Raw genomic sequence first — 15431 nt, forward strand, 5'->3', positions numbered from 1 at the left:
ACATTTCTTTCTTTCTCTATACAAAGAATTTATATATATATATTATTCTACTTCAGAATGTGTCTCTGAAAAGTGATGATACAGGTCTTTATCCTTACAAGTTTCACAGCAGCTACATTTATTGACTATGTGTATATATTAGTAGAAAGATGTTTTAGTCTTGCAGAAGTGAGAAGAAATTAAATATTAGACTGGATGCTTTTCATTTGTGTTTAATACCTGCAATAGTTAATTCAGTGGAGAATACCTGCATTTGCTAGTGATTTTTGTTGTTTTTATTTTGTTTGTGAAAAACATTTTGAAGGTCTTTCATGTATGCTGGTGTGTGAATAGGCTTAATGTTGTGGCGAAGAAAGTTGTTAATCCTCAGAAAACGTATCAGAGCATCCTCTACCTTGTTCTCTGATCAGAATTTAGTATTGTCTGTCAGAAGATTCATGGACACCTGGAGTTTGCCTAACTGAAGAATTTGTGGATAGAAAGAGAAGGATTCAAGCTCATTTGACAAATGAAATCTGTAGGGCTGAGGATGCTGATATGCGATTTAGGTTTTCATCAGTGAACGCTGACAACCACTTACATGATTGTCAGCGTTAAGGCTTATCTTTGTCTTTGGAATCTTGACACAATTACATTTGTGAGGCATAGAAGGTACTGCTTCTCTAAAGGCAGTAATAGATCTCATGTTGTCAGTTCCTGTTTCTCATCATCACCAGTCCTGAGAGAAGACTTTGGACTCTTTTCATTTTAATTATGTGCATATTTGGACTTGTTCCATGATATGAATGGAAGGACTGCTGTGCTGTCCCAGTGGCATTCCCTGACCACCTTCTAAAGCTGAAATCACAAGAAACTTTGAATAAAGAGAGAGTTTTTATGGCTCTCAAAAGTTGTAACCTGATAAGCATCCATCTGCCTTCATATATTCTGTGAACCATTAGGGTAAAATGATTTAATGATTAGAAAATTTTGCTGTGTTTTTTAAAGATATATGTTTTAGATTTTTAATTTAATTTAATTACTATTAATTTAGAGTTGCCGGAGTCACTAAAATGCTCTTTGTAATGCACACACATATATTTATAATCTATTTTTTTTTTCTGTTTTGCCTAGAAATTTCCTACCATGCAGTCATACTTTGTATATTTTTTTAAAGGAAACAACATCTTTCCTTAAAAAATTCTAGATTGCAGACAAAAAGAAAGGAATGTGTATTACCGTGTTCTACAGAAATCTCTAGCCAGCACTTCTTGTATTCAGCAATAAGCCTTCATTACTAATTTTGCATTAACATGTTCTTTTGTAGTAAATGATATAAAAAGTTGTCTCTGAGTCTCCCTGTGTAATATTTGCTTATGCAAATAAGCTTATACTTTGCTTATGCTTTGGTTAATCTCCTTCTCCTCCTTCTCTTTCCTTCTGTTGGTTACTTTTTAAAGATCCTGTCTCAGCCACTTCCTTCTTCAAGTCATGTATGCATATATTACATTTTGATATATGTAAATTTTAGGCATCTATTTTTGACAGATCTTATCTCTGTTCTTGTGATGTAATATACAGAGACTTAAAAATTTTATTCCAGCATATTTTTCCAAATGTAATCTTTTATAACTTGGCCAACCCTATTCAGGGGGCACTGTGTATCAGGTGACTTAAGAAAGCACCTTAGTTTCACAATCTTTCTTAAGTTACATGAAGTAAACTTTTTATTTGGCAGCATTTCAGTTGCCCCTTGGCATAATTACTGTGCAGCCTGCTTACCTCTAAAGCTTTTACAACTATTCTTTAGGAATACTGAGGAGCCATGTTTATTAAAAAGTAATCAATGACAACAAAATAAGCAAAAACAAAAAAAGAAAATCAAGAAACTATCAATTCTACTTTATTGTAGTGCCACGCACCAGTTTCTGAATTTGATACATGTGCAAGGGTGCTGAGTATTTGTGACGAGACTGAAAAATATCACTGCCATTTGCATTTTTAAAACAATTAAGAAAAAACTGCTTCCAGTGCGTTTCTTTTTCCAGCATAATCTTCTTATTTCCAGTTGATTTATTGTATTTAACTTTTTGCTTAGATGTGTAAGGATATACTGTATTTAAGTGGAGAAAAGAATCAATAATCAGTTAGTAGGCTTCTTAGAAATTTTTCTGTTGTATTCAGATAGAGCTAAAAAATCAGCAAATGAATGTGCACAGTGATAGCAAAACTTTGAAAGCATATCAGCACTCATTAAGGGATGTAAAAGAATGGTTTCTTTTTCAAGACTACTGTGTAGAGTGAGCTTCTAATTCACATAAGTTCATTTGAAGACCTGATACATAAACAGAAATGAGAAGAGTTCTGGGTTCTTCAGCATGGTTGCTTATTTAACCTTACAGGAATCTATGCCTGCAAATTCAGTCTTCAGTTTAATGTAGCCAATTACGGTGATGTGTGTGGTGTCAGAGGCTGAGTTAAGTTCATTGTGAGATTGAGCTTTGACTTTCTGAATAGATATTACCATCATTACTGAATAAAAGCTAATAGAATGTGCATATAGCTGACTAACTGCTGAAGACGTAGGTTCCTACCATCGGAAAGTATGCCAACAGATTGTGATATGAAAGAATAGCATTTCTATTCCAGCCCTTACCCTCCTAACACAAATTATAATAGGCTTAAATAGCAATGAATTTACAATGTACTATTTTTACTAGAATCTAGCATATGTTTTTCATTCTAATGTCAACAAGAAGTGAGTTTTTGTTTTATTTTATTTTAAAGGTACTGTTCATTGGCTAACACATTTAGAGTATTAACTTTGAATTCAAATCAGGCAGACCTAAAATGAAGAGTTGTAGGATTTTTAAGAACCAAAAGACATGGGCTTTATTGATTCCAGATGGTGATCATATTGTCTTTTGTACCAAATAGGTGGCATAAAATGTTAGCCTTTTCCTAGAGAACAAGATCAACATCTATGTGCTGTAAATTAGTTTTCCAAGAATGTATGGTCATATTAAACCAAAAGTTTTACTTTTGCAAGTGCCCTTGTTTTGACAGCTGTTTCACTTCTAAACCCAATTCAGATTCAGAATCAAGTAAACGTTTCCAGTAGGCATTTAGCTAACACAAATCTATAAAATGAAACTTCTCACAAAGTGTTTTATTTCCTGCTTTTAAAAGTCCTTAGCATGTAGCATGTTTGACCAAGATATTGGGTGATGAAACTTGCTTGCACTTCTCAGCACAAGAATGTTCAAATTGTTGTTCCTTCTCCACCCAAAGCATTTCCTCATTATCAGACAACAGACTGCCATGGGAAGAGTTCTCTGCTTAGCAAGCTGAACTGAGAGAACCTACAAATGATAGGAGCTCTTATGAATGATTGGAGCTCAGGTCAATAATAAAGGCAACCATGACTGTAGCAAAGTAATTAGGATGCTCATCTGAGAAGGAGAATCTAGGGCCAGCTGTTTGCCTGTTTCATGTGAAATCTGTCCCCATCAAACAATGAATATCTTGTCTAGAGAGGGAAAATAATACCAGCAAACGGTATTGTTCTGTCTGATTTTTCACTGTCAGAGAAATGCTTGCAGTCTCACTCATTTCCATGGATGCAGGCTCTGCTTCCTGTTACATGAAAATAATGCAAGGGCTGCTGGCCATTGCTTACTGTTACTGCTTTTGTCCCAGAAACTGTAAGGTCAGTTGTGACCCCATGGATTATTTTCATCTTTTAACTAACTCCTAATCTAATCTTTGCTGCATGTTTTACAGGACTGGGTAAGAAGAAAACATGCTAAAGTGAGATTTTAAAGCCCAATTTATTTTATGGCATTTAAAATTTGCACGAAAAAAATGCAGAAAATAATAAAAAAAAAACAACCAACCATCTTCTTGTGTAATTCACAAGGAAGTGGTTTCTGTAATCATTTTGATTCAGAAATTCTTTCTCACTCTAGAAACTATATCTTATATCATAATATATCATACAAAATAAACACGACAAATTTACTTACTTTCCTTTTCATTGATTATAAGTATTTTAATTAAGTAACTTATTATTCAATGTGATTTTTTATGCATAAGAAAAAATATTTCAATAAAAGTGATGCCAAACTGAATATTATAAAAATAAAATGCATGGAAGACTTTGCTTGTATTTTCTGCTATAGGAAGAATTTCTGATTGAAATTCCTATTCATTGAAAGACAAAAAGGGGTCCAATTCAATGAAATTAAACCCTGAAAATTAGTAATTGAAATTGCCATTTAGTGCAGTAAAGTAAAATTCACCCAGAAATATTTTTGGAGCTTCCAATACACTGCACTGTATTTCTTCAAATACATGTTTACAATCTACTCTATCTTGAAATACAAGCATTTAAAATCTGTACTTAAAACTTTAAGTATGTCTTTTGTTTCAATATCCTAAAATAATTCTTAAAGTAAATTGATAACTGTATTCATGAACTAAAGAATGGACAGTTGTGTTCCTTAAGTGCCAAACTCTGGTCACTGTTGTAGAAAAGAGCTAATGGGGATAATAGATTGCTGACAAAATAATAATAATAAAATATTTATAATAATAAAGGAAAATAAAAAGTAGTAATTGAAAAATTACCAAGTTATTAATCTTGTCTTTAAAAAAGACAAAACAAACTATTTTATTTTAGAGAGGGTTAAACCTGAGGTGCAATTTATAATCTTTTTGGTAGTTGAGTAATGTTGAAAGATTAATACTGTCATTCATATGATTTCTCTCTTGAAATTTGGTTATTTTTGTGCAAAAAGTGAAGTACAGATGACATAAGGCAACAAGAGAGCTTCAATTTGCTGTTCATTTGCAGAGAGGTAAGAACTGAATACATGAGGAACACCACTTAAGGAGAATGAGCAGCATTGCAAATAAAGATTGATTGCACTTTCAAAGTCCAGTTATACATAACAATAGAAAATAAGTCACATTAAAGGCAGAAGAAGGGAAACTCCACAAGAATTTGCCAGGTGTTCCCCCTTAGGGAGAAGTGAATTGTTTACAGAGTTTTATCCGTAAGCTTCTGTCATGTCACTACATTGTCTCTGATCTTCCTCATTATCTTTCCAATGAGGGCTTTTGGCATTGGTTTCTAATCTAAATGCTGAAATGAAATGGTCTGTTAAATATAAAACTACAGGGAAGTTTTTACAGCTGCAGTCTTCAGTTTTTCAGGTTCCTTAGAGGCTTGGGAAGGTTGAATGGAACTCTTTTGGTGGCCAGTCAGTGGCATTTGTAATGTGCCTTCCCTTCTCCTTTGTAAAATGTCCTAAAAGGGCTAGTGAAGGGGACAGGATACTGTGAAAGTCTCTGATTCTTTCTGCAAGTGAGAGCAGAAGAGGTTATCTCTGCAGCAGACATTTTAGATCTGGCTATTTTCAAATGCAGACATCATTTATATTGCTTCTTCCATACTCTAGGGATTACTGCAGGGAGTTTTTGTTACATGCACTGGATTGGGCAAACTGGACTTACGATTGTTGCAGTTTAACCCCAGCAGGCAGCTCAGCACCATGAACCAGCTCACTCACTCTCCCGAGGAGGGATGGGGGAGAGAATTGGAAAAGTAAAAGTGTGAGAACTCATGGGTTGAGATAAAGGCAGTTTACTAGGTAAATCAAAAACACCAAGCTCGAGCAAAGCAAAACAAGGACTTCATTCTCTATCGGCATCATTTCCATCAGCAGACAGATAAATATTCTGCCACATTCAGGAAAGCAGGGCTCATCACTTGTAGTGGTTTCTTGGGAAGACAAATGCCATCGCTCTGCACACCTTACCCCCTTCCTCCTTCTTTACCCCAGCTTTTCTTGCCGAGCATGGTGTTATGTGGTATGGGACATTGCTCTGGCCAGTTTGGGCCAGCTGTCCTGGCTGTGTCCCTTCCCAGCTCCTTGGGCACCCTCAGCCTCCTCGCTGGCAGGGCAGCGTGAGAAGCAGAAGAGTCCTTTGGTCTGTACAAGCACTGCTCTGCAACAACTGAAAACACCTGTGTGTTATCACCATTCTTTATATTAAAACTCCAGAACACAGCATTGTATGAGCCTCTCTACAAAGGCAATTAACTCGGCCAAAAGCAGAACAATGATATAGTTTAACTTGGACACTTCAGACGTTTTTGGAAACCCAGACGTTTAATCCAAAATTGTGCATAAGAAATGTCTAACAAGGAGCTCTCATACTAACTACTAAATTTAATAGAATTCCAGTTATTATTGGGGCTACCAAATAAATTCTGTTGTCTCCAGTGTCTTTCGTGGTAACTGTTGACCAAAGTGTTTGAGTGTTTAATAGTAACTACTGTACTCTTTTAATATTTGCAACAATTCATATACAATAAACTTGTCTATTTGGTTTAACAGATCTTTTAAAATATTCCTCTCTGTACCCTACTAAAGACAATAGAAAATGTTGATTCATCTTTTTTTTTTTTTTTTTTTTTTTTTTAAATGAAAACTTGGCCATTCTTACATTATAATACTCCTAAAACTACATTGCTCATTTTAAATTGTATGTACTACTATGGGAAATCTCCTACGGTTGATTGGAACTCTCTCCAGATCCAGCATGTAAAATCAATGTTTCTGAAAAGTTTTGCTACATTTCACTGGTTTTTGTTTGTTTGTTTTTAGATGGGAGTGATGCAGTTGAGCTTCCTATAAAATTCATTCCTCAGTATACTGGTTGCTACCGCTGTGAGATTCTCCTGAAGTCCTCCCGGGATATTCGTGTCTATGTGATTAAATGTGTAGTGAATACAAACCACACTGAAGCAGAGATTGAATTTCTAACTCCAGCTTACCAGGCAGTGATTCAGGATATTCCAATAGTAAGTTCACTTTACTGCCTGAATCTAAACTAAGATTAAGGATTCTTAGAAACTGATCTCTTGATCAATACAGTTAAAATTTACTATTGCAAAATCCACAAAAGCATGTAAATACTGACTTGAGTATTATTACTCCAAATCCATATTGGATGTAATGTAAAGCTTATTGGGAAAATTAGTTTCTAGCAGTTCAGAGAGTAAATTATTAGAGTTTATTTCTAATGTTTCACTTCTTTACTTATGTTTGATAATCTGCTAATTAATAACCTGTTACCATACTAAAGGTGAAAAAAAGAGTTGTTTAATCTAAGGAACAATTTTTGTTTGTTTTTCAAGGAGTTCTCTTGAGGGGTATTTTATAATTAGTTTACACGTGATTTACAAAATATGGCAAGTGTAGGCAGAATATTATGAATAGTTTTATCATATCTATTTTGTGTTTTAAACATTTAACAGATGAGGTATACGACCAGGGAGTGAATATGGAGTGTAGGTTGGAATGTCATTTCCTTCAGAAAAATAATTGCTCACATTTTAGAGAACTTTTCAGATTTAAAGGAAGAAAAATGAGTAAGTGATAGGGAAGAAGCTTGAGTTGAGAGAGAAAGGGATACAAATTCTTTAACAAAGAAGGATGATAAAATATTTTCTGAGATTTGAACTAGGGCTTGATATATGTAATTGAAGTGACCTTTTGATAATGCTTTTGATAATAGTTAAGAATACTAGTGAATTATAATATAGAAAAATTATCTGAGATTTTGTAGAAAAAAGAATGGCAGCAGCTTCAAATATGGACACGATGTCTGGGGAAAAATGATACTGTGGATACTCAGTGAAATACTGAAATATGACAAGGAACTAGTTAATTGAGTAAGAAAGAGAAAAAATAGTAAAGAAAATCAAAGGAAATCATATTACAGTATTATCTTTTCTTATACATAAATGTTAAGATATTCATATATTATTTATTTACAATTGATTTATTGAATGTTACATTAGCTGAGATGAGGCTGATCTATAACTCAGAAAGGTAAGGATTTTTTTTCCACCTTCTCAGACTTCTCAGGGCTTCTAAACAGATTGGCTTTATTTTTATTTTTGTTGACCTCCAAATACATGCTTTAAAATTTCTTTAGCAGTCATATATTTCTTTTGTTAAATTATGCTTGTTTTCTTAACAAGGGATTAAAAAGTACTCCAAATGGAGCGTATAATCTGTGTTTATGTGTGTGTGTGTAAGGAGAGAGAGAGAAAATGTGTATCTCATTTAGTCTGCCTCTTCCCATGGAAAGCACACGTGACAAAGTTTGTGCTAAGATATATGCCCTACATTTGCAAAATCAAACATTGATGAATAAAATATATAAAAATGTGAAGTTGTTCCTGTCCTTTTACATTTTAAGCTTAATTTTATGATTACATGCATTTTCACAAGGTTTATTTTGTGTTCAGCATATGAGATGGGTTTACCTCTGGAAAAAGTTTACTTTTATTTTTTCTAGCTCTAGCATTCTGTCTGATTTACTCTATACTTTCCAATTCCTGAATTGAATACAGAATTAGAAACATTTCTATACTTTTAAGTTGTTAGCTATCATTTATGTTGTCATTCAAGATACTGAGCTTTGAAACACTCAATGGGGAAAGAGATGCTCATATAGAGTGAAACTGAGGTGGGGTTGTTCAGTCTGCTAAACTTGGTTCTTTTAACCTTATGTTCAGTGTTGCTTTTTACAGGCACTAGCAAACTAACTGTCATAACATCTGTATGGTAGGTGAGACATTTTATAAATGGAACAAGAAGGTGTCAAGTGATCTGCCTAAACAACACAGTGAGTTAGTGACAGAACCAGAATAAGAACCTGCCTGAATCTCACATCCTTGTTCCTTTTTTGATTAGTGAGTTCAGGCTGAACATCTGAAGTATCCATAATTTTCACAAGTGTGAAATGAATGTAATTGTTCTTGCGTTCACTTTCAGTCTCTCCACTGAAAAGGTATAGATCCTATACATCTGACCTTATTATGTACCTTGGGTGTAATCACCTACCATCCTGTGAAATGTTTTTAACTGCTTTAGCATTAATTGTGTTTGCCATTAACTTAACAGGTTTTGAGATAGCAATTAATTAAAACTATTTGTTAATGCATAAGTGCAAGGGAGTAAAATTAAACAGATACTGTATTTTCATTTTATGATATTTGTGGTTGACCTTTCATTAGAATATGTTTTAGACAAATTCATGCTGTATTAGAAGGATTTGCCACAGAAGGATTTCAAAATGACCATGCTTGTCAACTACATTTCTCAACTGATAAATTATTGTTTGAGATTAAGGAGAAACACTTATGCTGCTTATCAATATAGTCATCACTAGTGTGGGTAAAGGAAACATCTGATAACAATGGCTCTAGCAGTTAGTGAAAGTAAAACAACTTAGGCCCACAAATTTTGACTGCCCTCCTCTTGTTGATATTAATCCCGGCCTAAATATATGATATTGAAGATCTCATGCCATACCATGACTTTAGCTCTGATGACTACAGTTGATTGTGCTTCTTTGTTGCTGAGGTTTAGAGAGCTGAGTTTAAGAGACTTTCCAAAGAAGAAAGAATTGAAATAGGTGTCATATTCATTCTCCAAAATCCATTGTTTACCTCTGGCATTTATCTGCGATTTTCCATGGGTCAAGACCATTTTGGGTCAAAGGATTAATTCCTCTTTTTGAAGATCAGACTAATCTCTGTTTTGACAAGGCTGATATTAGCTCTTGAATGCCAGTTTATTCTGTCCTTTTCAGATGGTTTTTACTTTTTTGCAGATTGGGTGTTTGGCTATCTGTTTCTTTTCAACAGTAAGAGGCTGAATAGCATTATTTAAGTTTTACTATTTTTTATGTAGCTCCCCAGGCATATATTACAAAATATCTCACTACCTAACCTAATCAAGCAGTCCTCTGATATGTCTGGATGCAAGGCAAAATACACTTCATAAATAGGCTTTTATACTACTTAGGACAGCCATTCTTCAGTCCATATATTAGTCCAGTTTCTGAAAGACCAGTTTCTGATAGCACAGGACTGTACATACTCCTCTGGGAGACAGAGTGCTTAATTAGAAAGCAAGGCTGGTCCTGTAGTACACTCAGTGGCCAAGTGAGGCAATGTGTGCTAATACACCACATCAGCACTTCTAAGAGGCATGCTAGGATTTCCCACAGGAGCAAAAGACAGAGAATTTTGGCAAGCATTATAAACAGCACTGTAAAGATACCTGTAAATGTTTATAATGATACTTATTAATTCCATATTGACTGTTAACTATATCATGAGCATATGAGTCTTCTTGCTGACAGTATTGATGCTGATAGTATGATTGCTAGTAACTCTTTCCCAAGAATAAGAGATTTAGAAGGTATTTTGAGCCAGTATTTTAGGAAAAGAGCTCTGATCTGATGATAAATGCAAACAAAAACTGAAATACATATTAAAAGCTTTTAATTCATAATCCGTGTCTTTACTTTGATTTCAGAGTCCCAGGAATAGGGATTTAGAAAGTGCTCTGAGCCAGTATTTTGGGAAAAAAGGAACTGTGCTCTGTTTTGATAACTGCAAATAAGAGCTGAAATTCATGTTGAAAATTCTAAATGCATAATTAAAATTTATTAATTTTAATTTATTTATTTAATTAATTAAATTTTAAATCAATGTATTTTCTTTGATTTCAGAATAACATGTCCAGCCAGGACTGGAAACTTGAAGCAGTTTTGGAAGGACAGGGCTTTCATGGCCCTCCTCTAATAAATGTGGGCATAGGTGAAACAGCTCTGTATCCTCTCATGTTCAAGCCAGTTGCTGAGTGCTTATCAACGGTAAGAAGGAAATTAGTTTCAACATTTACAAATAATTATTTTGTCAATAAAATTTACATCAGTCTCCAACTTATGAAATTGGTTAAGCAGTTAGTAGCATTAAACACCTGCTAGAAAGTTTTAGTGAGTTAGTCAGAAATTGAAAGATTTCCTGTTAGCTGAAGGAAAAACAAAAACAAAAAAAGCAACAAAGGAACTAACTTTACCAAAGTTAAAGATTATTATTATCTGTCCATTTATTTCCTCTTCTTTCAAACCCTCAATTCAGTGAGTGGACTAGTTATTCTATAGAGATTCTGATTTTGATCGTAAAAATGTACATTGTGTTCCATTCTGAATTTAAAGACGTATATTAAATGTTATCTCACTATTTAGGTAATAATGTAGTAGTATCAAGCATTCTTCATTACATTACAAGTGAATTTTGGTGATGGGTACTTGATTGTTTCATAAAATAATTTCTGTTACAAGGTAAACTGCTAGATTTTGCCATCAGAGTAATCACTATTCTAAATGTTAAAACTCAAGAGCAGAGGAAAGGCTGTGATACCTTTAGCAAGAAGCAGTATATGTATTTTTGCCTGTACACTAGCTGAGAGATTTTGCCTGCAGGATGCTATTCAAATGTGTGAATTGCCAAAGACAAAAACAAATTGTTCTGTGAAGCATTAGTAATCCATCTGCATGCATTACCAACCAAATGTAATGCAGTATAGAAATCCAGTATTATAAAACTATTAAAAGCCAAAGACCCTGAATATTTTGATGACAAATCATCATGAAGAACATTTTAGCTGAAGGACTGATGGAAATGATTGAGCAAAATATTTTATATGAGGAATGAAGATGGATGAGATTATCTTTTCTTGGGTGTTATATTTGTTTTCTAGGAAGAAGCCAAGAAATATATCTGGCATTATGAAGGATTTATATTGCTAAAATTCATAATTTCAGAAAATTAAAAATAAAGCTTTGTTTCTTGAATCTTCTGTTTAACAGAAGTATTTACATATGAACTAGAAGCCTCAATAGGAACACTTTCCTTTAAGATTGCTTTGTTACCTGGATTTGAGATTAATAGACCGAAAGTATTGGTTTGGCAGCCAAATGACTACAGTGCTGAAACTTTTTTCCTTCTTTCTTTGTCATAGGGAAGACTTATTCTGCGAAATGCTACGTCTGGCACTGAAAGCGTCTTTAGCCTTAAGGGAATAGGGAAGAAACCTCTGGCACAGGATCATATTGTAATAGATTGCCAAGTGAGACAGGTTACTCAAAAAGTATTATGGGTGCCCAATTATACCAAGAAAAAGTTAACATACAAGGTAAATTTTTTGTAATAAAGTGACAACTATTTTCATATCCATAGTCCTACAACTTGTGTATTAGACAACTTGTTATTGTCATTGCTGATATGCTATTAAAATTCACGTATCCATGACAAATTATATCTAACTAGTAGTTTATAGTATATGGATATGTTTATAGTCAGGAAATCTGTGAGATAGTGTATGATATTACTGTATGCTTCATGGAAAAAGGTTTCATAATTTCATAGCTCCTAAGGGGACAGCACATTTGAAATTATACTCTGTTCATTTACTTGTCTTCCTCCCTTCCTTCTCCACTGGTTTAAAACCAATTTCATCAGTTTTAAAATTAGAGAGGGCTTGAGAGTACAGTGTTCCTAAAATCTTTATAAAACATTGACCTTTTACAGAAATGGACAAAAGTTATTATCCCACTAAGGGAAAATTGGCAGCATGATCTCACTACATATCTATTCCTAATGGCCTACTGGCTTGGCCAGTCAGTGCTTGCGTTTCTTGAAACCAATGATGGTAGTTAGTGTCTTTTGCCCAGCTGTTGTTTTAGGAAAGTTGGAAGAAGTTGGGAATACTTTGTGTGTTTTCCAAGGGGAAAGAAATTTAGAAGGAAATAAGTAATTGGAGTTGTTGAAGAGCAATGTTTCCCTGGTCAAGAAGATCTTATTTATAAGATCTTCAATATATATATGCATAAGTAATGTAATCCTTTTTATTTTTCACTGTTTAATTAAAGATCCTATGGCTGTACTTACACAAATATATTTTCTAATTTTAAAACCCTTCTGTTACTATAACTGAACAATTTTGCTAATGTTTGTCTTGTCAACATGTTTAATTTAAGTGGAGAAAAGTATTTCAGTAGTTTTCTTCACCTTTCTTATGCATGTCTAGGATTGCATGTCACATGTCAGCAGAGGCAGAATGTACATTAGGGCAAAAAAAGACAACTCACTTTTCTTCTCATCTGTAGAGAAGGTTCTCTATCAAAGAACTTCTTTAATTTCTGCCAACAAAAACTATTTTGGGGACTATATTGTGTCATTTAAATCTAGAATAGATACAGTCTACATACTGTGTTTATACTAGGAGGACTCTGTATATAAAAACAAGGCAGGAGGCCATGTGCTAAAACTTGTCAGCATATATGACTATATGTTTTTGAACTTTTTTTTTTATTTTATTTGTAGCTATTCTTTTTTGGAAGAGGGACAAGAGGACAATGTAGATTCTATTAGATAAATTCTGACTAGTTACTTAGTGTGAACTTGTGAAATAAGTGATCTTCTGTTCTCTGCCTTTGTGTCAGTAGCAAAAAATGCTGCTTCATTCAAAGTTGCAGTCATCAGTAGAGAGTGGGCCTCACCTTATTTTATAAAGAGAGAACATGTACATACCAGCAGCACTGTTCTATTTATCTGATGGGAATTCATGGCAATGTAAAGTCTTTCTTCAAACTTCCTCATGTTAGTTTCTAATTTTTCATTATTACAGGAGGATTTACATTTAATAAGCTTTAAATATTACAAAATGGTAGAGCTTCAGGCTTCCATTTTTTTTGGACTCATTATTAAATCCCCAAAACAAAGTAGAAAATGTATTTTTTTTGTGCATCACCAGCTTTGACATATCTCTTTCTGACAATTTTAGCTTTTTATGTGACTGCATTTACATTTCTAAAACACTTATTTATCTTCAAAAGTAGTGACGTGTTTTTGAAAGTTGACAGCACTACTGTCTCCTTTGCTTTGCCATTTTATGTGAACTTAATATTTTTTGTGCCAAAGAAAGACAAATATCAAACTTCAAAAATAAGGCATTCATATTATTCTCTGTATGTGTGTTTCAGAAACATTGCATTAAATTATTTTATGACTATTATAGATATTTCAGAGGGAGTTGGGTCTAATTGAACCTAGACAACTTTGAGGGTGTTCTCTGGGCCCCTCTGTACCTTCTTGTATATCGAGGCCCTGGAACGTGTCCACAGAAGGGCTATGAAGCTGGTGAAGGGCCTGAAACACAACTCCTGTGAGGAACAGCTAAGAGAACTGGGGTTGTTTAGTCTGGAGAAGCAGAAGCTCGAGGGAGACCTTATTGCTGTCTACAACTACCTCAAAGGAAGTGATGGCAGTTGGGGGTCGGGCTCTTCTTGCAAATAAATAGAGACAGGACAAGAGGGAATGGCCTCAAGTTGTGCTAGGGGAAGTTTAGGTTGGAAATGAGGAGACATTTCTTCTCAGAAAGAGCAGTCAGGCATTGGGACGGGTTGCCCAGGGAGGTGGTGGAGTCACCGTCCCTTGGGGTGTTCAAGGAAAGGTTGGACGTGGTGGTAGGGGGACGGTTGGACCAGATGATCTTGGAGGTCTTTTCCAACCTTAATTGTTCTATGATTCTATGAAATACTAGTGTATTTGTGTATTTTTATTTTATTTTATTTTTGGTGGGGCGTGCTGGTGGTGGTTAGTTTTGTGTTATTTTTGTTTGTTTTGCACCCATGTGAAGTACTGCTTGACAGTACATCCATTTCTAATCTGAATATTCAAGAAACTAACTCCTGTTTCACACCAATTTAAACTTCTGAGTACTAGCTCAGTTTGGCATTAGTGTGCTCTTTTTGCTCTTGGACTTTTGGGAGAAAGATATTAAGAGCAGCTACAAAAAGTTCCTGCTTGTATTCGTATAATACATTAATCAGGGTGAATAAAATTTTTTCTCTATGCCAGGATTTTATTCAGAAGTTGTTGCAGAACAGCTGTTGAAGCAAAGTGGGCTGGGATAGTTGGAAAAAGCACGATTACAAAATCTGCGAGGTGACTGGAAACTGTGTCCTCAACAGAGCAAACAATTTGTATCACTTCCAGTACTCCCCAGCAGATATCATGTAGCGTCTTGTGCTATCGTAGTGAGTAAATATCATATATTCACATTCAATTGTTCAAGGATTCATCTTTAAATTAGGATTTAATCCATAAATCCAGAATGTCATCACCATTATTTGCTGTATCTGCAGGAGGAAAGATAGAGAAGAGAGAGGAAAGCCTCTTCTAAGATAGAACTGTGACCAACAACTTGTTAGAAATGCAAAATAAGTATTATTTATTTAGCCAGAAGTGCATACCACAAAGGGCAACAGGAAAAAGAAGTAATACTAATTTTGTTGTTGTTCAGTCCATGCTGCCTGATTATTGTAATTTCTGGATAGTCTGTTGTGAAGCTGAACACAGCAATCTGTGATTTTGTTTTTGTCAGTTTCTTTTGCAGGCAGTTGCTGACAGCTTAATAACTCCTCCTGGCTTTTAGTCCAGCATCTTTGGAATTCCACTGCATAATAAATGATTATGTGGAGGAAATCATGGTGGAAAAAGAGCAAAGATAATT

At 34.4% G+C, this 15431-nt stretch overlaps 1 protein-coding gene across 1 annotated transcript in view; it reads left to right on the top strand.

The window, feature by feature from the left end:
- CFAP47 (cilia and flagella associated protein 47) overlaps positions 1-15431 on the top strand; it is a 291226-nt gene that overhangs the window by 112722 nt on the left and 163073 nt on the right. The window contains exons 44-46 of the mRNA XM_035333565.1: positions 6654-6850; positions 10582-10725; positions 11877-12050. Coding sequence (XP_035189456.1) covers positions 6654-6850; positions 10582-10725; positions 11877-12050 — 515 coding nt within the window. The remainder of the gene's footprint in view (positions 1-6653; positions 6851-10581; positions 10726-11876; positions 12051-15431) is intronic.

The sequence above is a fragment of the Oxyura jamaicensis genome, chromosome 1, assembly GCF_011077185.1.
Source record: "Oxyura jamaicensis isolate SHBP4307 breed ruddy duck chromosome 1, BPBGC_Ojam_1.0, whole genome shotgun sequence".
Classification (NCBI taxonomy): Eukaryota; Metazoa; Chordata; class Aves; order Anseriformes; family Anatidae; genus Oxyura; species Oxyura jamaicensis.